Source organism: Hetaerina americana, unplaced genomic scaffold, assembly GCF_022747635.1.
Source record: "Hetaerina americana unplaced genomic scaffold, ioHetAmer1.1.p SCAF_26, whole genome shotgun sequence".
NCBI classification, from domain to species: Eukaryota; Metazoa; Arthropoda; class Insecta; order Odonata; family Calopterygidae; genus Hetaerina; species Hetaerina americana.
This window is the reverse complement of record NW_027286830.1, coordinates 3,688,957-3,714,023: the sequence shown is the minus strand read 5'-3', so window position 1 is coordinate 3,714,023 and position 25,067 is coordinate 3,688,957. Positions and strand designations below refer to the sequence as shown.

The 25,067-nt window shown below is 40.8% G+C and overlaps 1 protein-coding gene across 1 annotated transcript; it reads left to right on the top strand.

Annotated features, from left to right (window-relative positions):
• Window positions 1-207: 207 nt before the first annotated feature.
• Window positions 208-19,494, top strand: LOC139689612 (uncharacterized). The gene is made up of 5 exons (XM_071586782.1): window positions 208-1,285; window positions 2,466-3,496; window positions 13,340-14,535; window positions 17,545-18,798; window positions 19,467-19,494. Exons 1-5 carry the CDS (start codon window positions 208-210, stop codon window positions 19,492-19,494), a joined length of 4,587 nt encoding a protein of 1,528 aa, XP_071442883.1.
• The last annotated feature ends 5,573 nt before the right edge of the window (window positions 19,495-25,067 follow it).

Here is a 25,067-nt window from a genome sequence, read left to right as displayed (position 1 = left end):
CGTGATAAACTGCGACAGCGTTATCCAATCTCTCAAAATTGCATATCTAGCGGAAAAAACAGATGCCGCAATTTATTAAGCACTGATTCTCTGTTAATCAGTGCATGTCGGTAACTGAGTTCCAATATAAATTTGAAAAACCATCTCAAGATAAGGTAGTGTCTAGCAAACAGACCCCGAAGCCTGCTCGGATCTATCTAATTCACAATGCATCTCTCTCCTAGCGCCATCGTATTCCTAACGCTATCACTGACGACTCAATGTTTAGGTTCCTATTTACCTGAGAGTATTCTCGCTGAGTTTGCTCTCAAGCCTTTGCCCAATTTACAAGACGGATGTTCTATTGCCATTACCGGTGGATTACCCAAGCACCAGCCTCTTATTCTCAACACTGATAATCCTCCAACAGTTGCCCTTCCCAACGGTAATGGAAGTTTAGAAGTGCCCAAGGACGGAGTCCTACGCCTAGCCTGTTCTGGGGCCAGCAACAACCTCTCTGTCACCGAGACCCCGGAGGCCTTCGTGACATGTGTTTCGGGCACGACTTTCCGTGTGAAAACTCCAGAGGGAAGTGACGAGGAGGTGGATTTCGAAAAATTGACATGCACCGAGTACCCATACAGCACCGCGCGATACCGGGAGGACGAGGACCCAGACTGTCAACCACCCAATTCACCGACCGAAATTGGATTTATCCTCCCCAGCGACGGTTACTTCCTCCGCGTCATCGACGGGTGCTTCAACAACAGATCCCTGAATTCCGTGTACACACATTTCGAAATGCCCAGCGTTATATCGAGCTTCGAGAATAATTTCCCCCGCCCTGGGTTTAAGCAGAGCTACTTCTACGGAAATCTTTCTGTCAACACCATCTTCACGAGGAACAACCAAAGGGCAACGGTCTCGAAGATCCTGGGATCAGATGAATTGGGGCTGAAGTATATACAATCGGATGGAGATCACTACCTAGCACGTGGCCACTTCTCGGCAAAGGCGGACTTCATCTACGGGGCGATACAGAGGGCTACATTCTACTTCATCAACGCCGCACCTCAGTGGCAGTCCTTCAACGGGGCCAACTGGGTTTCCTTGGAGACGAATCTAAGGGATTTCGCGGCTAGTTCGAAGCTCAACCTAAGCGTGTGGACCGGCAGCTATGGTGTGACGACACTTCCGGATGTAAACGGGGTAGAGCAAAAGATATCGCTTTACATAGACGAGAACGGTAATCAGCAGATAGACGTCCCGGCGCTGTACTGGAAAGTAGCCCTGGACCGCAATACCGGTCAGTCAGCAGCGTTCGTCGGAGTGAACAACCCCTATTTGGACCCAGTGCCTGAATCCATGATTTTATGCAGCAGTGTATGCGATAAGTTAACCTGGATGCCTTGGGATTCGTCGGATATCGAAAGAGGTTTCTCATACTGCTGCGAAGTGGATGAACTGCGTAAAACGATCACCACGATTCCAAAATTTGAATCCAGGGGCCTGTTAACTAATGGTTGTTCATACTGTCTAAGAGGTGGAGTGCTATTAAGTATTCGTTCCCTATTGGCTATTTATGGTTTGATTATTTTCTTTCACTAAGACCCTAAGACGACAACAGACATATGAAGCAATAATGGTTCAGCTTCACAATTTCTATTCTTTGAAAAATCACTGTTAACTCACTTACGTTAACATACGACATTTAGAGGACTTGATTGTCTCCGGTGCCTTGTTTATTCTTTTATCACATGTCGTTTATACTGTTCTGTGAATTACTCTGCAAGAGGGTTAACGAATGCAAAATAAACATAAAATGACCAAAACTCTAATACCATTCTTATCTTTTGTGTGCAAGTTATATTTTTAATTACATGGTCCTGCCGATTTCATATTTTTGAAGAAAAAAATACTGCTGTAATGCGTGTTATTGTTACTGTGATGGATTATCAGGTTGATGGTTGGTTAGCAGCAGCTCTCCATTCTATGGGGAATCAATAAATTTCTTACATAAAAAAATAATTCATCCATATTGCTGTTCCATAAAATTTATCAACGCGTTCCTGTGAATTCTTACTTCCGTTTCTGTTAAAAATATTTTATTTCAGAGCACAAATGTGTGTGTGTGCGTGTCCGTGTGTGTGTATACATGTTTATATTAGTATACGTATATATGCGTATATAACCTGTGTATTTTCAATGGACTACAACTTTACGTGATGGAAGGACTTATCAGAGGCGCCTTATCAGTGCATGTCGGTAACTGAGTTCCAATATAAATTTGAAAAACCATCTCAAGATAAGGTAGTGTCTAGCAAACACACCCCGAAGCCTGCTCGGATCTATCTAATTCACAATGCATCTCTCTCCTAGCGTCATCGTATTCCTAACGCTATCACTGACGACTCAATGTTTATGTTCCTATTTACCTGTGAGTAGTCTCGCTAAGTTTGCTCCCAAGCCTTTGTCCAATTTAAAAGGCGGATGTTCTATTGCCATTACCAGTGGATTACCCGAGCACCAGCCTCTTATTCTCAACACTGATAATCCTCCAACAGTTGCCCTTCCCAACGGTAATGGAAGTTTAGAAGTGCCCAAGGGCGGAGTCCTACGTCTAGCCTGTTGCGGGGCCAGCAACGACCTCTCTGTCACCGAGACCCCGGAGGCCTTCGTGACATGTGTTTCGGGCACGACTTTCCGTGTGAAAACTCCAGAGGGAAGTGACGAGGAGGTGGATTTCGAAAAATTGACATGCACCGAGTACCCATACAGCACCGCGCGATACCGGGAGGACGAGGACCCAGACTGTCAACCACCCAATTCACCGACCGAAATTGGATTTATCCTCCCCAGCGACGGTTACTTCCTCCGCGTCATCGACGGGTGCTTCAACAACAGATCCCTGAATTCCGTGTACACACATTTCGAAATGCCCAGCGTTATATCGAGCTTCGAGAATAATTTCCCCCGCCCTGGGTTTAAGCAGAGCTACTTCTACGGAAATCTTTCTGTCAACACCATCTTCACGAGGAACAACCAAAGGGCAACGGTCTCGAAGATCCTGGGATCAGATGAATTGGGGCTGAAGTATATACAATCGGATGGAGATCACTACCTAGCACGTGGCCACTTCTCGGCAAAGGCGGACTTCATCTACGGGGCGATACAGAGGGCTACATTCTACTTCATCAACGCCGCACCTCAGTGGCAGTCCTTCAACGGGGCCAACTGGGTTTCCTTGGAGACGAATCTAAGGGATTTCGCGGCTAGTTCGAAGCTCAACCTAAGCGTGTGGACCGGCAGCTATGGTGTGACGACACTTCCGGATGTAAACGGGGTAGAGCAAAAGATATCGCTTTACATAGACGAGAACGGTAATCAGCAGATAGACGTCCCGGCGCTGTACTGGAAAGTAGCCCTGGACCGCAATACCGGTCAGTCAGCAGCGTTCGTCGGAGTGAACAACCCCTATTTGGACCCAGTGCCTGAATCCATGATTTTATGCAGCAGTGTATGCGATAAGTTAACCTGGATGCCTTGGGATTCGTCGGATATCGAAAGAGGTTTCTCATACTGCTGCGAAGTGGATGAACTGCGTAAAACGATCACCACGATTCCAAAATTTGAATCCAGGGGCCTGTTAACTAATGGTTGTTCATACTGTCTAAGAAGTGGACTGCTATTAAATATTCGTGCCTTATTGGCTATTTATGGTTTGATTATTTTCTTTCACTAAGACCCCAAGACGACAACGGACATATGAAGCAATAATGGTTCAGCTCCACAATTTCTATTCTTTGAGAAATCACTGTTAGCTCACTTACGTTAGCATACGACCTTTAGAGGACATAATTGTCTCCGGTGTCATGTTTAATCTTTTATCACATGTCGTATATACTGTTCTATTAATTACGCCAGATAGGTCGAAGGTTAGGATCCACACAAAAGGTAGTCCACACAATATATTAATAAAATTCAATATTAATTTCAATTCTTTACATTATCTCACAGTACATCAGTAAAATTTACTTTACTTAATGCTAATGCATCCTGTTTCAAAATGTATGAGTACATACATGTTTGACCACGGAAAGTCAAAATTATCCATATTAAGAAAACTGGCTCTAATGAGTGCCTAACATGAAAATGAGTGAATGGCTATTTTATTACCTTAACTATAGGTGGTTTTATGTCTGTAAAGGTTCTTTGGTTGGAGGATTTAGTTATGTTAACAATGCATGGTTGAGAGTTAATTTTGATATTACTTAATAAAAGGCTTAAAAACATTCAGAAGTGATGTACAGAATATGGCTCATGGCTGGTTTAATAGGACAAAATATATGAACAGATTCAGTGCATTACTTGATCAGCTCACGGCAGTTTTTCTTCCTCATTTTCAAAAATCTTGAATGCATAAATAGAATGGCTAATAACTGTATCAATGTGCTTCCCATGTCAAGATTTGATGTTCTGTATGATATTCTTTTTAATGAAATGATAGAGGGTAATACTTGGTGAATATATGCAATAGTATCAGTAAAGATAAGAACTGCTCATTTTCACAGATATTACCTTTACTGCGCATGGAATTTTTTGATACAACTGCATTTTTTTGTGATTACTACCAAAATATCAACATGATGGATAGATTATGGAGAATTGTTAACTTTATGATGTCTAGTTAGTAGAAATGCTTCCAATTGTCTGTCAAACTAAAGCATAATACCTATGTACTGTACATAAATACATGTATATTCATGTATATTGCTAACTTAGCACTATATCATCTACTTGCATGTGCAGAAAATCAGTACCTATGACTATATCAATTGACATTTAGCTACAGAAAGGTTACCACAGCATAAAACCAATAGTGGTGTCATTTTCATTTGTGATGGTCCTCTTGACTACAGCAACTGAATTCTTAGACTAAAGATGGAAACAAAATATAAGAGCAATATATGATTTCCTAAAACGTATTATTTCTTGAGTAATTGCCATTTGAAATTTAGCCTATAAAATAATTTCAATTTAAACATGGGATTTGAAAATTTTGAATTTTTACACCAATTTTTATTCACAAGTTTTGAAAGCCCAACCATGAAGATATTTTCAAATATTTATGTAATGTTTATTTCATCTTTGATCTCACTTTCATCATATAATACACTCTAAAAGAAAGATGATATTTGCATTTGATGTATTCAGTGTAAGTGTTCCACAACTGGTAAGTGACAAATTCTTTATTTGCAATATTTTTATTTTTAATGACTTGTCTAGTGATTAGTTTGGGGTATATAGCATTCAAGAATTAGGAAAGTAATTTACTAATATGAGACAGCCAAAAATACTTGAATTATTTACATTACTCCAGAAAAACTTTTCCATGGCCCCCTTATGGGACTGATGTTTGAATTTCACATGCAATTTGACTGAGAATGGGATCAGTTTAGATTTTTCCATCACTCATTTTGATGTTCAATCTATGTATTATTGCAGCATCCCAAAGATTCCAGATATCATAATATTATGTACCATATTTTCCCATCAAAAACGTGTGTTATTTAAACAAAAATGTTCAGATGATTAAAAAAAATGATGATGTGCATTATGCACGGACAATTAAAAACTCCAAACAAACGTATTTATTTTTACACACACTGTACATAATTTTTACCTGCATATATTATATATATATATATATATATATATATATATATATATATATATTTATACATATGAATATATACATATATATATAAAAATATATATATAGTATAGAAACAAAATATATACATAAAAAAATATATTTATATATATAGAAATATATAAATATATATTTACAATAAATATATATATCATTATATATATATATATATATATATATATATATATATATATATATTTATTCATATGTATATATTTATATATATCCCTCCCCGGACTACAACCTTGACGTGATGACCCCTAGAGCTGTGATGGCGGGAGTAATAATTATTACTCCAGGTAGGGTCACCCATGCCAGACAGGCCGAAAGTTAGGAGGCAGACGAAAGGTAGTCCATGCAGCGTCTGTTCCTCAGTGTGGCGGCTGCAATGGCGTCTGACCCCAGTGGGGCGGCCAGTAAGTGATGGTGTCACGTTAAAAACACTATTGAGGAAGGCAACAGGAAACCACCTCAATTATCATTCCCAAGATTTAAATGATGGACAGTACAGAGTCCTGGCAACTACGGGGCTTGGCCCAATCGTAGGTGTGTCGTGCCCGGCAGCGGGGGAGGCAAGGCTTCCGCGGTCGTCATGCCACGAAACACTTGCAAGGGAAAACCAGCAGAAGCCGGACAGAAGACGTAGGGAAGAAGACCAAATTAGTTAGAATAGGAACGTGGAATGTTAGGACGATGATGAGGACAGGGAAACTGGAGAATATTGAGTGAGAGATGGAAAGGGGGAAAATAGATATTTTAGGTCTATGTGAGGTGAGATGGAAGGATAGCGGGGATTACTGGAGTGACAATCATAGAATAATATACAGCGGCGGGGACGAGAGCCAATGAGGGGTTGCCATAGTATCAAATGAAGAGGTAGGAAGAAGTGTAGTCAACATAGAGCAGGTAACGGATAGATTATTACTAATAGAGATAAAAGCAGAACCGACGAACAATGGTTATTATTCAGGTTTACATGCCAGCGAGCAACCATAAGGAAGAAGAGGTCGAAAGGATATACGATCAGTTAGAGGGCATAATCGCGTGTGTTCCGGCAGGGAAACATTTGAATGTGATGGGGATTGGAATGCGACGGTAGGCGAAGGAAGAGATGGTGACGAGGTCGGGGACTACGGATTAGGCATGAGGAATGACCGCGGGGAGAAAGCAGTTGAGTTTTGCAGGAGACAGGGCTTAGTCATCACCAACACTTGGTTTAGACACCACAAAAGACGGAGGTATACATGGAAAATGCCAGGTGACTCAGAAAGGTATCAGCTAGATGTATTATGGTTAGACACAAGTTTAGGAACAGTGTGATTAATTCGCACAGCTTCCCGGGAGCGGATGCGGACTCTGACCACAATTTAGTTGCTATGAAATGTAGGGTCCGTTTCAAAAAGATAAGGCAGGGGCGGCGAGGTAGAAAATGGAATGTAGAAGCATTAAATGGGTTGAAAAGGAAGGAATACAAACAGGCGGTAGAGAAAATCATGGAGGACGGTGAAGAGCTAAGTACTATCGAAGAAAAATGGGAATGTATCAAAAAAGGGTTGTCTAAAGCGGCAAAAGACACTATTGGAACCGTTAACGCTAAAAGGACTAGGAAACCATGGATCACGGATGAGATGATTACAAAGATGGATGAGCGGCGAAAATGGAAGAATGTCAACACAGAATTAGGCAAAATGAAGTACAAAGAATTAAACAATAAATTGAGGCGGGCAACAAATCAAGCAAAACAAGCATGGTGGAAGACCCAGTACAAGGATATGGAAAGTCTGCAGAGGAAGGGTGAAATCGGTGCGCTGTACAGCAAAGTTAAATCGTTATCGGAAAGTAAGAAAGGAAGAGCTATGCTAACAGTTAGAGATAAGGCGGGTAACGTAATAGTTGACATAGGAAGAGATCCAAGAGAGATGGAAAGAGTATATAGAAGAACTGTATACTAAAGAACTCAGACCAACAAAGTTAGACATTGAAAAGGACATGACGTAGGGGAAGATAGCTTAAGTCCAGGCATAATCAACGATGAGATAGAAAGGGCATTAAGGGAGATGAAACTAAATAAGGCCGTGGGGTGGATAACATTCCCGCGGAACTATTGATATTTTTAGGAAAATGTGGGAGGAAGAGGCTATATGGGCTGATCCGTAGTATTTATGAGGAAGGAATCTGGCCGGAAGACTTTGTGAGATCAGTTTTAGTTCCTATTCCGAAAAAGGTAAAGGCCACGTCATGTGAGGATTACAGGACAATTAGTTTGATATCCCAGGCAGCTGAAGTTGTTCTCAGGATCATAAACAAAAGGATAGAGAGTAGGGCAAATGATTACTTAGGGGATGATCAGTTTGGGTTTAGGAAGGGGAGAGGTACGAGTGATGCCATTGCAGTAATGAGATTATTAATCGAGAGGAATATAGAACACAACCAGGAGGTATTTGCCTGTTTCGTAGATTTCGAAAAAGCGTTTGATAGAGTGAATTGGGAAAAACTAATGAGTATATCGCAGAAAATGGGATTAGATTGGAGGGAAAGGAGGCTAATCCGCAACTTGTACATGTCTCAGACTGCTCAGGTGCGGGTGGGAAACGGGGAGTCCGGATGGGCAGTGTTAGGAAGGGGTGTAAGGCAGGGTTGCCCATTATCACCGTTGCTGTTCAACCTGTATGTAGAGGAAATGATTAAAGAGGCATGGGAAGAACTCGAGGTAGGAATGAAAGTGGGCGGGGGATTCGTAAAATCAGTTAGGTTTGCTGATGACCAAGCTTTAGTTTGTCAGTCAGCCAAGGGGTTGCAGGCATTGCTGAGTGAATTGGAAATTCAGTGCGATAGGTATGGGATGAGAATGAATATTAACAAAACAAAGGTTAAGCGATTTTCTAGATAGAAAAAGGCTAAGCTTAACATTAAAATAGGAGGGCGAAAACTAGAGCAGGTAGAACAGTTGATGCATCTCGGAAGTGTTTTGGACCAACACAGTCAAAGTACTAGGGATGTAAGGAGAAGAATTGCGCTAGGCTTAGAGGCTTTCACATGGAAGAGGGAGTTGATGACAGGGACGTTGAGTATGGATGTTAAGAAAAGACTCGTAAAAACTTTGATATGGAGCTTAGTTATATACGGGGTGGCAACATGGTCAGTGCAGCAGGATGATAAAATATTGGAGGCTTTTGAAATGTGGGTGTGGAATAAGATGGAGAAGGTGAAATGGACCGAAGGTAAACAAACAAGAAAGTACTTGGTATGCTGGGCGAGGACAGGGGTTTGTTGGGAGAAATCCTATGGAGGTAGGAAAAGTGGATGAATGGGTTTTGACCGGCAGTGGGATGTTGAAGACTGTGATAGAGGGGAGAATGTTAGGCAAATGATGAAAGGGAAGGAACAGAATAGGGATGTAGGACGGGATGAAGGGAGGAAGAAAGTACTCAGGAATGGAGAGGGACCTGATATAGCGTGACCTGATACACGCCCTCCAATGGGCTACAACTTTGACGTAGTGGAAGGGCTTGTGCGTTCCGATGACCCCCAGAGCTGTGCCGGCGGGAGCAAGTAGATATGTTCTTAATTTCAAATAACCAGTGATAACAAATTTCATTTATGTATTCGTGTAAGTCTCCTCATGCTTGCTATATGCAGATATTTTGAGTTTTGGATAAAGCATTAACTCTACCATCATTAAATATAGCTAAGTTCGGTGCATACAATCTTATTTTATCTCCAACTGCTCGCATCGTTTTTCGTTATCAACTTCTTAATCTTATTTTTTAATAGAAACTAAATAGGCTCCGTCAATTTAATTCCACCTTATTTATCAACTTCTCTTTCATTGTAATTTCAAGTACAATTTTGCTATCACGCCTGATTGCAACTTAATTTTCTAATGAACCGCACCTCTCCTTGAGTTTTCCATCCTCTTAACCGTATTTACGTACTTTAACCGATGAGCTTTCTTAATGCTGACCGACACGGAACTGATGATCGAGGGAACTATTCACCAGCAGTGTATAATTCCTATAATCTGTTTCTCGTTCGCAGGCTTAGTCATCCATGAAGCCTGAGTGAGTAACACGCCGTCCAACTCAATGAAAACGATTGATCTTCTGAGCAAATACCTCTCCTGTGTGTGTAATAAGACGGATTCCAGTATCCGTTGAAAAAATCCCTCACTATTTAAAAAATATTGCCTGTTGTTGCACACTTATTGAGCTTGTCGGAATTCAAATAATTATGGTTTCGCAAATGACGTGTATAACAATACAAGATGTAAACATCAGATGCATCAATCTTCATTTAAACAACATCCTGCAGGTGGCAGTGTCCAGTTTCTAATGGGAATTTTCAATTTGGTGATGAAAATTATACGAGAGCTAGATTCGCTTTTATTTGAATCTCCTATTATTTTCTACTCGTTCGTTACCTTTAGGTAGAAAGAGTTCGTGCTGAAAAGGATAAATATATTGGCATTCGCGAAGGGTTTTTTTCTTCGATTTTTTCATTTTGGCCTCGACTGAAACTGTAATTTCGATGTCAACATTAAGCTCACACGATTTGTCAGAGACTGACCAAGGAAAAATGAATATTTACGTCTAAATCATGGTGTTTTAACATGCCATACAATTTATACCTCCTAGTTTTGAAATTATCGTATATTGTGCGAAGGATAAATAAAACCTTCAATCTATCCGCTGAACAGTCTATCTCTTCAATTTGATTTTCATTGTTTACCCAGCGGTTTATTGAAGGGCTTGGATTCCATCCTTCAGACCACATGAAACGTCGATCGCACCATTGAAGCATTTGCAATAAGATAAATCATGCACTCTGAATCAGCGCAATACGTAATCCACAAGTGATATGAGACAGTCTTCGCGAATTTGTTTCATGAGCGTTGGCCGTTTGAAATCTAGATTGAATGAAACACCACTTGCTCATTAATCATTATCTTCCCTATTCTCCTAATGCTTTTCTGTGAACGTTTTCTCCTGTCGACCCCGGTGTCGCTGGAGTAACGTCCTCGTCTGCCATTCCAAGGGTCGCGGGTTCAATTCCCACATGGGTGGGTTTTCTCCTACCTAGGGGCTGGATGTTTGTAAATGTGACCATTGTTAACAGTCCGATGTAAAGGCCAAAATGTGCTGTTTTCGGACAAATGCAAAATAAATAAGTAAATTGGTAGATTATATTGTTCGGATGGCCAAAATAATCCAAACCCATACTAAACCAGTTCTCACACGCACTATGTCCTTGTGTGCCTCATCTTCTATAAGACAATATTTTTATATACAGTGATTCACAGTGTACTCTACTTTCTATATGTTTTATTTGTACGCATTTCGTAGACCCTTTGAATTTCTTAATGCATCCATTTCTCGTTCAAAGGAATTGAAGAATGTCTTGGTGTGATATTTAGTATGCAGACTTCTTACTCTGCTAGTCCATAATAGATTTACATCATGTCTTTATTTTTCGGTGGTCACCGCAACTGCATTTTATGTTTAGAGCCCTGTATGCTACTCCTACACCTTCCTTTGAATGAGATATTAAAATTAAGGCTTAATGATATATTTTTTAGCCTTCTTAATTATTTAACTTTCGGTTATTTAGACAAATATTTCATTTCATTCGCGTAGACTTTGTTGCGATACAATTTGAGTAGAATTGTGCTGGTAGTGATGAAACTTGATGGCTGTACGCTTACAATTGTATAATCCATGAATTAATTTCCGATAACATAATAATGTGCGGGCAATTTCTAATGCTTTTTCATCATCACGGAAATATTTCACCGTATCAACCAGATACCATATAGAATAAATATGATTTGTATAAGGCCTATTTCAAACCTATTTTCTTAGTTGCCTTATGTCTTTTCACGGATGAAATCTATGTGTAGTTAAATTCTATAATCAAGACAGTAAGACATTGAAATAAGGTATTCAACCGCAATGTATTAAAATAATCGAAAAGCTTGCATATACCTTCTGGATGTTATGCTGGGCGTCACAGTGAAATTCTCCACCTGGGAAATGCAAAGAAAATGCACACGCATGGCTCCCGAATAAGGGCGAATAGAATAGCCACCTGGTTTGACAACTTAAGAAGCCATCGAAAGTAGACGTGATAAAAAATCAATAAGAATTTCCCTTTCGCTGATTTCCATTGTATTTTCACGTCTGGTGTCATAACGTTCTTTCTTGCGGCTCATTCTTGGGGCAACTATCCGGGTAGATTTAGATCATGTAGATGGGCCGGGTGGACTACCACTACCGAAGGTGTAATATTGTGAAATAAGCCCTCGAGTTTCGTGCTGCACACACGTTTTTTGCCGTGAAAATATCTTTTACTGAACGTTTAGTGGGGGATCGGGTTGATGCGGTGACTAAGTAACACCCCAGGAGCACGGGTTCCATTCTCGGCGGTGACAGATTTTTTTCAATGTTATCCCGATCCCTACTGAGTTTTCATAACCAGAGCATCCGTCCAGTACGTTCGTCAGATGGAACTTAAAATTATGGAACCCTTAGCGCTTTTCGTCTCGAGTAGGCAGGCTACTGACACCGGAGTCCTCTGCCAGCATTCCTCCTCAAATTTACCCTCCTAGTATCCAAATGAACTAATTAACAATCATCGCCCGTATTAGCTACCACTTCTGAATGGAGGGAAGAGTTTTTACGTTGAAGCTAAAACTAAAAGAGTTTCTAATAATATATAATTTTACTAAGAGAAGAAGAGGTTTAGGGACAATTTAAAAATATTCTGCATAACCCTCTCAAGATCTTTTGAGGGTACAATTGGGAACGTTGAATCCTTTGACTGCTAGTCTGTCGACAGTATTCCTTATGCGTATACAGTTCCCTTCTGCGAGAGGAGGAAAACCTCTCTTCGCTCTCATCGCACATGTTTGGAGACACGAGATCATTGCCGGAGGCACCAATCACCTTGGCTCGCTTGCTTACCTCATACTTCCCGCTATAAATACCTACGCCTGCGCCTCTTGCCTTTCAGTCGACGATTTCCCCTGGAAGTTTCATCGCGGAGAAATCTCCGTCTGGTGCTACCACGGCATTGCGGTGTATAATTTTTCCTCCTTACCTTATACTCTAGCAGGACCTTCTGTTCGTGAGCATAAAATTTGTTTGAATCAACTTCTGGTGTAACGGCTGATGCAGAATATTTTACACTTGCTAGAAAGCATTACGGAGTGACTGCTAGGTTTCATCTGAAGAGGAATAAACTACAGAAACAATACCTACATGGAAGTGGTTATTAGTCAGCTACCTAATGCAGTGGAAGTAAAGTGAAACAATTGTTGACGACACTTTAGCTTCGTGATGTGGGTTATTCAAAATACAATCACAATCGAATCGAGAAACCTTCGTTACGTTGTGGAAAATCTGTGAGGTGAGAAGGTACAGAAAACAATTTCTACCATTTTTTTACTCCGCTGCGTTACATTATAGTGATTCAGTATTAAGAAAGATTTAAAAAGTTGTTCATTAGGTAATTGGCCTCTATCACTGGAAAATGAAAATCATCAATATGTCCCGTTATGGAATTATTGTAAACTTTTCATCCTTACCCGTGTTAATGGTCATTACATACGCGAGCTTCTTGAGAAACTACGCTTTCGCCTTTCCGAACCAGCGGCTCAAAGAAAACGGAACAAATAATGGGAATGGCTGCTCCATACACATAAACGGTGGTTTACCTGAGTACCAACCCCTTATCCTTCTTACCGAGAGCCCTCCAGTAACTGCCCTGCCAAAAGGAAACGGGGTTCTTGAAATCCCTGAAAATGGTAACCTTAGGTTGGCCTGCCCAGGCATTTCGAACTCCCTTGCCCACGCCGAAACCCCAGAGGCCATCGTGACCTGTGCGTCTGGGACTCTTTTCCGGGTGATGACTCCCACCGGAAGTGCGGCGGAAGTGGATTTCGTAAACTTGACGTGCGCTCAACACCCTTACAGCACCGCCCGATACAGAACTGATCCCGACCCGACTTGTCGTACTCCCAATTCCGCTCTCGAAATAGGATTCCTTCGCCCCGGTGACGGCTATTTTCTCCGCATCATAGACGGGTGCTTCAACAACCGTTCCCTAAACGCGATATACACCCACTTCGAGATGCCCCACTCTATATCCGCGTTCCAGAAGGGCATCCAACGCCGCAGGTACACCAAGGGGAAGTTCTACGGAAACCTCCCAGTGAACGCGCTGTATTCCAGGAAGAAGCAGAGGGAGACCATCTCCAAGATCCTAGATTCCGAAGAGCTGGGGCTCAAGTACGTCCCCGAGGCTGGCGACGTCTTCCTCGCCCGGGGCCACCTCACTGCCAAGGGAGACTTCATCTACGGCTCACACCAAAGGGTAACCTTCTTCTTTGTCAACGCAGCTCCCCAGTGGCACACGTTCAACGCGGGGAATTGGGCGAGTCTCGAGGTGAGCCTCCGGGACTTCGCCTCTACCTCCCAGACCGACCTCTCGGTGTGGACCGGAACCCACGGAGTTTCCTCACTTCCCGACGCTAACGGACTGGACACGAGGCTCTCCCTTCACCTGGATGATAACGGTAACGGACAGATCGAGGTCCCAGCTGTTTACTGGAAAGTAGCTCTCGATAGGAGAAGCGGACGAGCCGCTGCGTTCGTCGGCGTCAACAACCCTCACCTTGCCTCTGTGCCCGAAGACTTGGTGTTCTGCGAGAGTGTTTGCGAAAGCATTCGCTGGTTGAAATGGCGATCTACGGACATTATTAAGGGTTATTCCTACTGCTGTGAAGTGGAAGAATTGAGAAAAGTTGTGAAAAATATTCCTGAGTTTGAGACGACAGGTCTTCTTGTGTGACTTGAGGAACCGCAATTATGAAATTGAATCTATCGAGCAGCTTCTCATATTCCTAGGATATCATGGAGAGTATGTGTCAACAGTGTCCCAACGTATTTAAATGAACGAGATATTAAAAAGAGGAATAGGAATAATTGGCGTGTGAAACTGGAAAAATCGATAATATAACACCAGCAGATTTTGACACCGTCCCCTAACCCAAATTTCCCCCGAAAGAACTACTCCTTTTCAGACGATTTATTTCGTTATTAGTGATATTAGTGACAAGTTAGTAGGTTTGGATACCACCCTTAATTTCCTCCATGAATGTGTATCATAGTTCCAAGGATAACTGGGGATCAGAACGCTTCACATGTTGTATTCGCTGCATTTGTGCGACTGAAATTAGTTATTAATATATACTGTAGTTAGGTAAAAATGGTCAGTATTACAGACTACATGATGACAATCGATGAGTAGGACAAGAATGCGTTTCTTGGAAACGGATACATTTGATCAGTATTTCGGTCCCTTCATGGGTGTCTTGTAAAGGCTATTGTAATTTTGTGAGCCTTTACCGGGACATAATGCTGAACTGTGCACCAGTAAACATGCCAATGGATGAATCCTTAAACTTAACCAAAGTTGCTTTCCTTTCCGATCTACTACCTTTCACCTAAGCCCTCACATTCGTGATTAGCTGTCTTTCATAGTACAAAATACCCTCATTTCAAGCAACCAGTGGTCGCTGCTAAGGAAAAACTTCGACTTCATGAATTTCATTCCACTTGTTTCAATTACAGTATTCCTGTATTTTAAGGAAACCTCGTTCTTTTCAATTGGCCAAAAAATACTAATTTGCAGCCTCTCTTCCATTCTTAATCGATTGCTAGATCCTGCTTTTAATTGGTCATTATGATTTATGTCACTATGTTAAAACTTTCATTTATTTTCCTTACTTTATATTTTCTTTTGCAAAATTCTCACAGTTCGGAATATGTATGCTTACAACGAAAATACTTACTTAAGCTTATTGGAAGACGCGAAGTAGACATACTCGAAGTACCTATATTACCCATATAATTCCGTGGAGTTAACAAGAAGCCATTTGAATATGATCATCTGGTTTACAAAGCACAAAAAAGTTCCATCACAAATAAAATATAATATTTTTATTCAATATGATGACATTATTTACGAGGGTCATCCGGAAAGTAGTACCCGTTCGTGAAATAAAGACACAAAAGTAAATATTAACAAACATAAAAAATTTTATTTGAAAGAGGATACTTTAAACTACTTCTCAACATAATCTCCAAGCAAATTAAGGCATTTGTCATAACGTGTGACAAGTTTCTGTATTCCTGCTGCATAGTCCTTCGCCGCCAGCTCATTGAGATACGCGAGGGACCCATCTTGCACAAATTTTTGCATAATGCAGATGGTGTTTAACAATTTCATGAACAATTGTTCGAGAAACATTGGGAAAATGCTCACAGATGTCATCAATTGTGACGCGCCGATCGTTCCTCACGAATTCGTCAACTGAGCTCACCAGTTGGTCTGTAATGACAGACAGTCTCCCCGAACGCTCATCGTCGTGTGTGTTCCCCCTCCCCATGTTGAAGTTGCGACACCACCGCCGAACAGACGACTCGTCCATTACATTGTCTCCATACACCTCCTTTAATTGGCGATGAATATCACATGGGCGAACGTTTCTTGCATTGAGGAATTTAATCACTGCCCTCACTTCACAACTGGCGGCGTTCTCAATTGTTTTAAACATTGTAAACAATCACAGAAACAACACAGGCAATGCTAGCGTCACGCAACTTGGCTCAGAGAAGGCAGACAAGCCACTGAAGCTATCTGACCTCGTCCAGCGGCTACTCGCGTCGTCAGCACTTCATGCGGCACGAACGGGTACTACTTTCCGGATGACCCTCGTACTTTTCTTGTGCCAAATACGCTTCAGATAGTAATAAGTACATTAATACGTTTTTTATCAATTCTCTAACAATAAATATTCATTTCTACCACGTAATTTTTCTTTAAATATTCTGAACTTAAAGTTATCTGAAATTGGTACGTTAATTGGTGTAACCTTTGTTTTGGAGCATGTTGTTCGAGGAAAAAAAATCTAGTCCTTTTGTTTTATTAAATATCTGATTCAAAATTAAAATTGTTTGGTTGAGAATTCCCAAAGGTATCAAAGCGTTAGCATTTGCACCAAATCCTCCATTTAACTCCTCAATACCTAACCAGCCTCCTTTTACCTCAAGGAGATTTTTTGGATTGTTTGAATAATGAATCCTGCAATAACTTTAAAGCTTTGGTGGCGGAATATCCCTACACTGATTATATATTCATTTAATATGTCCATAATATATTGAGGCATAATAAATAATAAAATAGTACAGTTATTAGCAAATAAAGATAATGAATACGTGGATGTCGGAGAAAGGCAATACATCCGCGGGAACTTAATGAATCGAAAGCTTGTCAATAAGATATCGCCTGTCTCCACTGTGGACAATGCTCTCCATCTGTATCCATAAATGAATTTCTTCACCTGAATAAACGTAAATGATAACGAAGGCCGAGACATAAATTTCGAAAATCATCATTGGAGCATGTGTGAGGTCCTTTTTGACAACAGAATGAAACGATATTTTACCCTGGGTTACCATTGATCAAAGGCTCATTCTTTAATAAAATAATTCTATGAAGAGAGGGTTAATTGTGTAGAATGTACATAAAGGAGTTTCGCCGGGAGAATGTTGTTACCACGGTAACAGTATCGAATATTGCTCCAAGCGTAGGCAGACCCTGGGATTATTGACTATTCCGTTTTGCAAGACTGCTGCTTTCCTTTTATGCTCACCATTTGGAAGAAGCAAGAGCGGTGCTACTCTCCGTGGCATAAGTATCCGTAGCATTTTATCGTGTCTAAACTTGTGGGTCTCGGGAATTTCCTCTGATTCCTCTGACTGATGTGACATGGATGTCATTCTCGCGATCAGTCTCATTTTTTTCTCAGGTCTCGTCCTACTTTCCTCAGCCGGGGAGAAATCGTTAGGGAATTCTTCAGCTCTGTCCGTGGTTGACGTATACTGTCGTTTGAACGCTAAAGAGGATTTCCCCGACCCACTACCATTGATACTGACCATCGAAGACAATCCCCGTTTCGTACTCCCGGACGTGGATGGAGTCCTCCGCTTCCCGACCGGCCGTGGTATAAGATTGGTGTGTGCCGGACCCGGGAACGTACTCCCTATAATTGGTTATCCGGATGCTAACGTGGAGTGTATCATCGATAAAAGATTCACAGTCCCGACGACAAACGGATACAGGCAAGCCGACTTCGTGGAGCTGAAGTGTGCTAACCCCGTCAAGAACACGGCGCGGTACAAGGGGGACGAGGACCTCAATTGCCCCTCACCCCTCCTTCCCTTTGAGGTCGGTTTCACTTTGCCCAAAGATGAAAAGTTCGTTCAGCTCTACGATGGCTGCTTTAACGGACGGAAATTCAACACCGTTTACTCAAGATTTATAATGTCACCTTCGTCCAGAAGTCTTGAGGGAGGCTTTCCATTCGTCGGTTCACTCTCGACTGCTGGTTTTTATGGTGACCTGGACCTTAATTCTCTGTATTCCGTTGATAGTCAGCGGAAGGTCATCTCCGAGCTCCTAGGGTCGTCAGAACTGGGAAGTAAATACATAAACAATAAAGAGGGTCGCTTTCTGTCTCCCGGACTTCTTACCACCGACGGCGACTTCGAATATAGCTCTCAAAAAAATAGTACTTACTATTTTGTCAATTCTTTTCCTCAATGGCAATATGTTGACTCTAAAAATTGGAATGACTTGGATATCAGTTTGAGGGATTTTGCAGTAACATACAACCATGAATTATCAGTGTGGAGTGGAACATACGGGGTAATGACGTTGCCAGATTCGAATGGGACTCATAAGAAATTGTCCATTTTTATTAATGAAAATGGTCTTGGTCTCATTGATGTACCTGCATTACTCTGGCGGGTAGCATTAGACCCTAATACTGGTTATGCAGTTGCCTTTGCTAGTATTAACAATCCATATCTAACAGTTATTCCTGATTCCCTTATTCTATGTGACAGTGTTTGTGACAAATTAGAATGGTTAAGGTGGTCCCCAGAAGTCATTAATGGAAGCTATTCATATTGCTGTGAGGTTGATCAACTGCGGAAGACTATAACTTCCATTCCAGACCTAGAAATCAATGGTCTCCTGGGAAGGTCAGCATCAAACATGAATTCCCAGACTGTAGTACTACTTTTGAAATGTATTGTGGCATCATTAACAATTATGTATGTTATGAACCATTCCAATATATAGTGTTAATTCTCTCAAGTCTTCATGGTAAGAAGAAATAAAACAGAGAGTAGGAATATTTATATAGGTATTCAGTCTAAAAACAGCATCATGTCAATTACAATGGAGAAACAACCAAGAAAAATAGATGATTTCAATAAAAACTGAATGGATAATAAATGATGGCACCACATAAAAGGTGAAGTTTGATTTACGTAAATGATGTGGACAAAATGAATAGAGAAGCAGGAGGAGGTCCAAATAAAATTAGAAAGGAGGATGAGGACAGCAGGAATGGATGGCTAAAGGAATATAGAACAGGTCAAAGTCAGGGAGGCATTTCATCATTGTATTACAGGTTGATGGAAGTCTTATGATTAATTAGCGTTTTGTGATTTAGAGGTGACACAATGAAAGAGGTCATTCAACTGTGTCATACACAAAGGCAGTCAGTCGTAAAGGGAAAGGGATTGATGCTCAAGCGGCCTATTATACTATATTATCAAATGTAATAATGGTAATACTTGATAATGATGGGAAGTGGGAATTGAGAATTTTTGAGGCTGATAAGACAATCCTTTAATTCTTTCAGCACCTTAGTTACCAAGGCAAAAACCTAATCATTGAGTGTGCATTTCGACCCTGATAACTATTTATTCATAAAACTAATGTCAACACTTAGACTTAAATAGATCTACTCCTTTTTTCTCTCAAGTGCATTTACATTATGTGAGTACATTATTCTCACCCAAGCAAATTTTCCAAATAATCTTGAATAACCACCAATAAAGTCCTTGAATTCTGAAATTTTGGGGCTTTTAAAGGAACTAGATGTTATGACGAAATGCCGTACATACAATGTCACATGCATTCGTAGTCGTGCGCGAGGCGCCACTGTCCACGAGGTTAAAAGCCAACTTTAAACACGTATGGTGTTTTCCCTTTGACAAATTCCAAAGAAACTGCGGGAGATGCCGCAACAGTAACTTTTAACGGAGTCATCCGCTAATGTGCATTTTAATGCAACAATTTCAGAGCGTAAAAATCATTCGCCTTGACTGGGACTCGAACCCAGATCCCTCAATATCCGGTCGAGTGCTTTAGCCACTTAAGCTACCGAGGCGTCCTCTTAAACTCTGAAATTTTGGGGCTTTTAAAGGAACTAGATGTTATGACGAAATGCCGTACATACAATGTCACATGCATTCGTAGTCGTGCGCGAGGCGCCACTGTCCACGAGGTTAAAAGCCAACTTTAAACACGTATGGTGTTTTCCCTTTGACAAATTCCAAAGAAACTGCGGGAGATGCCGCAACAGTAACTTTTAACGGAGTCATCCGCTAATGTGCATTTTAATGCAACAATTTCAGAGCGTAAAAATCATTCGCCTTGACTGGGACTCGAACCCAGATCCCTCAATATCCGGTCGAGTGCTTTAGCCACTTAAGCTACCGAGGCGTCCTCTTAAACTCTGAAATTTTGGGGCTTTTAAAGGAACTAGATGTTATGACGAAATGCCGTACATACAATGTCACATGCATTCGTAGTCGTGCGCGAGGCGCCACTGTCCACGAGGTTAAAAGCCAACTTTAAACACGTATGGTGTTTTCCGCATTTCGTCATAACATCTAGTTCCTTTAAAAGCCCCAAAATTTCAGAGTTTAAGAGGACGCCTCGGTAGCTTAAGTGGCTAAAGCACTCGACCGGATATTGAGGGATCTGGGTTCGAGTCCCAGTCAAGGCGAATGATTTTTACGCTCTGAAATTGTTGCATTAAAATGCACATTAGCGGATGACTCCGTTAAAAGTTACTGTTGCGGCATCTCCCGCAGTTTCTTTGGAATTTGTCAAAGGGAAAACACCATACGTGTTTAAAGTTGGCTTTTAACCTCGTGGACAGTGGCGCCTCGCGCACGACTACGAATGCATGTGACATTGTATGTACGGCATTTCGTCATAACATCTAGTTCCTTTAAAAGCCCCAAAATTTCAGAGTTTAAGAGGACGCCTCGGTAGCTTAAGTGGCTAAAGCACTCGACCGGATATTGAGGGATCTGGGTTCGAGTCCCAGTCAAGGCGAATGATTTTTACGCTCTGAAATTGTTGCATTAAAATGCACATTAGCGGATGACTCCGTTAAAAGTTACTGTTGCGGCATCTCCCGCAGTTTCTTTGGAATTTGTCAAAGGGAAAACACCATACGTGTTTAAAGTTGGCTTTTAACCTCGTGGACAGTGGCGCCTCGCGCACGACTACGAATGCATGTGACATTGTATGTACGGCATTTCGTCATAACATCTAGTTCCTTTAAAAGCCCCAAAATTTCAGAGTTTAAGAGGACGCCTCGGTAGCTTAAGTGGCTAAAGCACTCGACCGGATATTGAGGGATCTGGGTTCGAGTCCCAGTCAAGGCGAATGATTTTTACGCTCTGAAATTGTTGCATTAAAATGCACATTAGCGGATGACTCCGTTAAAAGTTACTGTTGCGGCATCTCCCGCAGTTTCTTTGGAATTTGTCAAAGGGAAAACACCATACGTGTTTAAAGTTGGCTTTTAACCTCGTGGACAGTGGCGCCTCGCGCACGACTACGAATGCATGTGACATTGTATGTACGGCATTTCGTCATAACATCTAGTTCCTTTAAAAGCCCCAAAATTTCAGAGTTTAAGAGGACGCCTCGGTAGCTTAAGTGGCTAAAGCACTCGACCGGATATTGAGGGATCTGGGTTCGAGTCCCAGTCAAGGCGAATGATTTTTACGCTCTGAAATTGTTGCATTAAAATGCACATTAGCGGATGACTCCGTTAAAAGTTACTGTTGCGGCATCTCCCGCAGTTTCTTTGGAATTTGTCAAAGGGAAAACACCATACGTGTTTAAAGTTGGCTTTTAACCTCGTGGACAGTGGCGCCTCGCGCACGACTACGAATGCATGTGACATTGTATGTACGGCATTTCGTCATAACATCTAGTTCCTTTAAAAGCCCCAAAATTTCAGAGTTTAAGAGGACGCCTCGGTAGCTTAAGTGGCTAAAGCACTCGACCGGATATTGAGGGATCTGGGTTCGAGTCCCAGTCAAGGCGAATGATTTTTACGCTCTGAAATTGTTGCATTAAAATGCACATTAGCGGATGACTCCGTTAAAAGTTACTGTTGCGGCATCTCCCGCAGTTTCTTTGGAATTTGTCAAAGGGAAAACACCATACGTGTTTAAAGTTGGCTTTTAACCTCGTGGACAGTGGCGCCTCGCGCACGACTACGAATGCATGTGACATTGTATGTACGGCATTTCGTCATAACATCTAGTTCCTTTAAAAGCCCCAAAATTTCAGAGTTTAAGAGGACGCCTCGGTAGCTTAAGTGGCTAAAGCACTCGACCGGATATTGAGGGATCTGGGTTCGAGTCCCAGTCAAGGCGAATGATTTTTACGCTCTGAAATTGTTGCATTAAAATGCACATTAGCGGATGACTCCGTTAAAAGTTACTGTTGCGGCATCTCCCGCAGTTTCTTTGGAAGTCCTTGAATATTCATTCATAGTCATGAATGGAATGGGGTCCACATCAATTGATAATAAAGGTTAGTGTTCCATGGTGTTCTTTGTAGAAAAATGTACATTTATGATTATGTAATTTATTAAGTACCATAATATTGTGTCAGGAAACACTCCATGATGCATTAAGATTTTATTCTCTTTCAAGATTATTGTAGAAGGCCCAATAATTTATTTTCCAAATATAGTAGGTCACAGGTAATATATTTTATAAAAATAACAACTATTTATTTTTGGAAAAAAATCAATCAATATTTTTTTTATTCATTGTATGTATGGTGAAGAAAGAACTTAGTGAAATTTATGATTTAAAGCTGTAACTAACATTTAACAGTTGTTGCTAAAGTGGCTTTTTAGTCAGAATGAAATGTTTATATGGGATTGTAATTGGTGATTCCTTTCGAATAAATCTTTAATTGATATACTCTAATGAATTCTACTGAACTACTCCAATCCTTGTGGATAATTGCTTAAAATAGTTAACTGAGCAATTTTCCAAAAGTACCTTTATGAAATCTACCCGCCTGAGGGTAGATTTTGATGGACCTCTGACACCACACACTTACTGTGCTTCTAAGTCCTGACTCGGGCGACATAAAATATCCTGAAACTCCATCTTAGATATTAACTAGTGTTAACTCTTTCTCTAGCTTTGCATACTTTCTACCTCCCTGAAAGCCATCCATTAGAGCCTTCACTTCCAATCCATTTCAGTAACTCTTCCATCCAGTCGCACTGCCTTGTTTGAATTTTTCACAGCAACCTTCTCTCCTCCCCTACAATTCCTAGAATTTTTTTGTTTGTTTGCCTTTCTGTCCGTTTTATTTTTCCCATTTTTTTCCGCTCTCATATCTCAAAAGCCTCGAATATATGCTTATCCTTTTGTCTCAACAACCAAGTTTCATATCCATACAGTACTATGCTCCACGTTAAAGTTTTTACTTCTCTTTTTTTACATATCTACTTAAGTCTCTATGTCCATCTCTTTGTAAAAGCCTTATTAGATAAGGCAATTTCCCACCTACTTTGCCCACCTTTTGCTTAAACACTTCCTAATTAGGTGAGCTATTCTTCCTGTTATTGTTTATGTCCCCCAACTTTAATGTCTATCTTAGCTTTCATATTTCTTGAGAACCTCAACACCTTTGTTTTCTTATGATTTATTCAAATTCCATACCTATTACACTGATTCCATAATGTACTTAGCAATAATTGCAACTCTTTGGATGACTGACTAACTGAAGCTTTATCATCCATAAATCTGATTTGATTTTCCCATCTACTTTCTCTCCAGTCCCTCCAATGCTTCTATTACCATTTTTTCTGCACATATACTGAAAAGAATGAAATGTAATGGCAATTAACATCCCTATCTTACTCCCTAGAGTAGCATTGCCCATCCCGAATCTCCGTCCACTATACAAATTTTGTACAGTCTGTGACACGTAAAGGTTCCTGATGAGTGGTCTGTCACTTCATTCCCTCTCCTACCTTCTGGAAAGTGTTCATTTATGCCTAGTTTACTCATTCAAATGCTTTCTCAAAGTCTACAAAGGCATACAAATACATCTTGGCTACACTGTCCCTTTCCACTGCTAGACCTCATCACTGCTATTAAAGCATACTTACCTAACCCGTTTCTAAACTATAGAAACACTTTTATGATAATATGGTGGAATGTTTTTGAGTAACTAAAAACCAGAATTCAAAACAAAGAATAAAAAAGTGAAGAAAAGAGTGTGTAAAATGGTAATTTATGTGACAGAATGCTTCCAAAATAAGGCCAATACCTATGAGTGGTTAAAAAACTCTCAGGTTATGTCATGAAAGTTAAAGGCCTCTACAGATACATTCAGAGCATCCGTTGATTTTCCAGTCTTAGCCTACTTATGGCCTGGTTCTTTTTATCCATTATTTTCTGGAATATTCAATTGTGGGAGAGTTATTTAATAATCGTCATCAAGCAGTGTTAAACCTATGTAACAATTCTATTGATTGCCCTAATTTGATGGAAAAGCTTTTGTTGTATGCTAGCAGTCTGAATTAGAAATTCACATTCGCTGCTTTCTCTTTTATCTTGTCAACATCAAGAATTTCATGCAAGATGAGCCTAAAACTAAAGTCCAGTCTTCCCTTCAGTCAGTTGACATTATAAAAGAGAATGTGGCAAGGCAGCTGATGACCATGCCAAAAACAAGCTTTGCCAATTGTTTTATAAAAATGGAAGAGATGCTGGGATAAGTGTGTGAGATCTCAAGGGGAGTACTTCCAAGGAGACTAAGGCCTCATTGTTCTAGGTAGGCTATTATTCTCAAAATATTGCATGACTAGATACCTTCTGGACAGACCTCGTAATGTATATGGTTAAACTGTGAAAATGAAAAAAATAAAAAGGATGAACAATTTAATTACTTGGATATTTCAGGGGCACCACTAATGTTTCACGACAGGAAGGAGACTGAGATTGATAGATGAGAGGGGAGGGTAGGTGTGGCAGGTGGGGAGGAGAGAGGGAGGTGGTTTGCAGAGTGAGTGTTAGGAGGGGAAGTCGATGGGAAGGGGAGGAAGTTCAATTGTGAACAAGGTCCAGATCGTAGCATGCTCCTATGGGCGAGAACCAAATCCATGCTGCTTTAAATG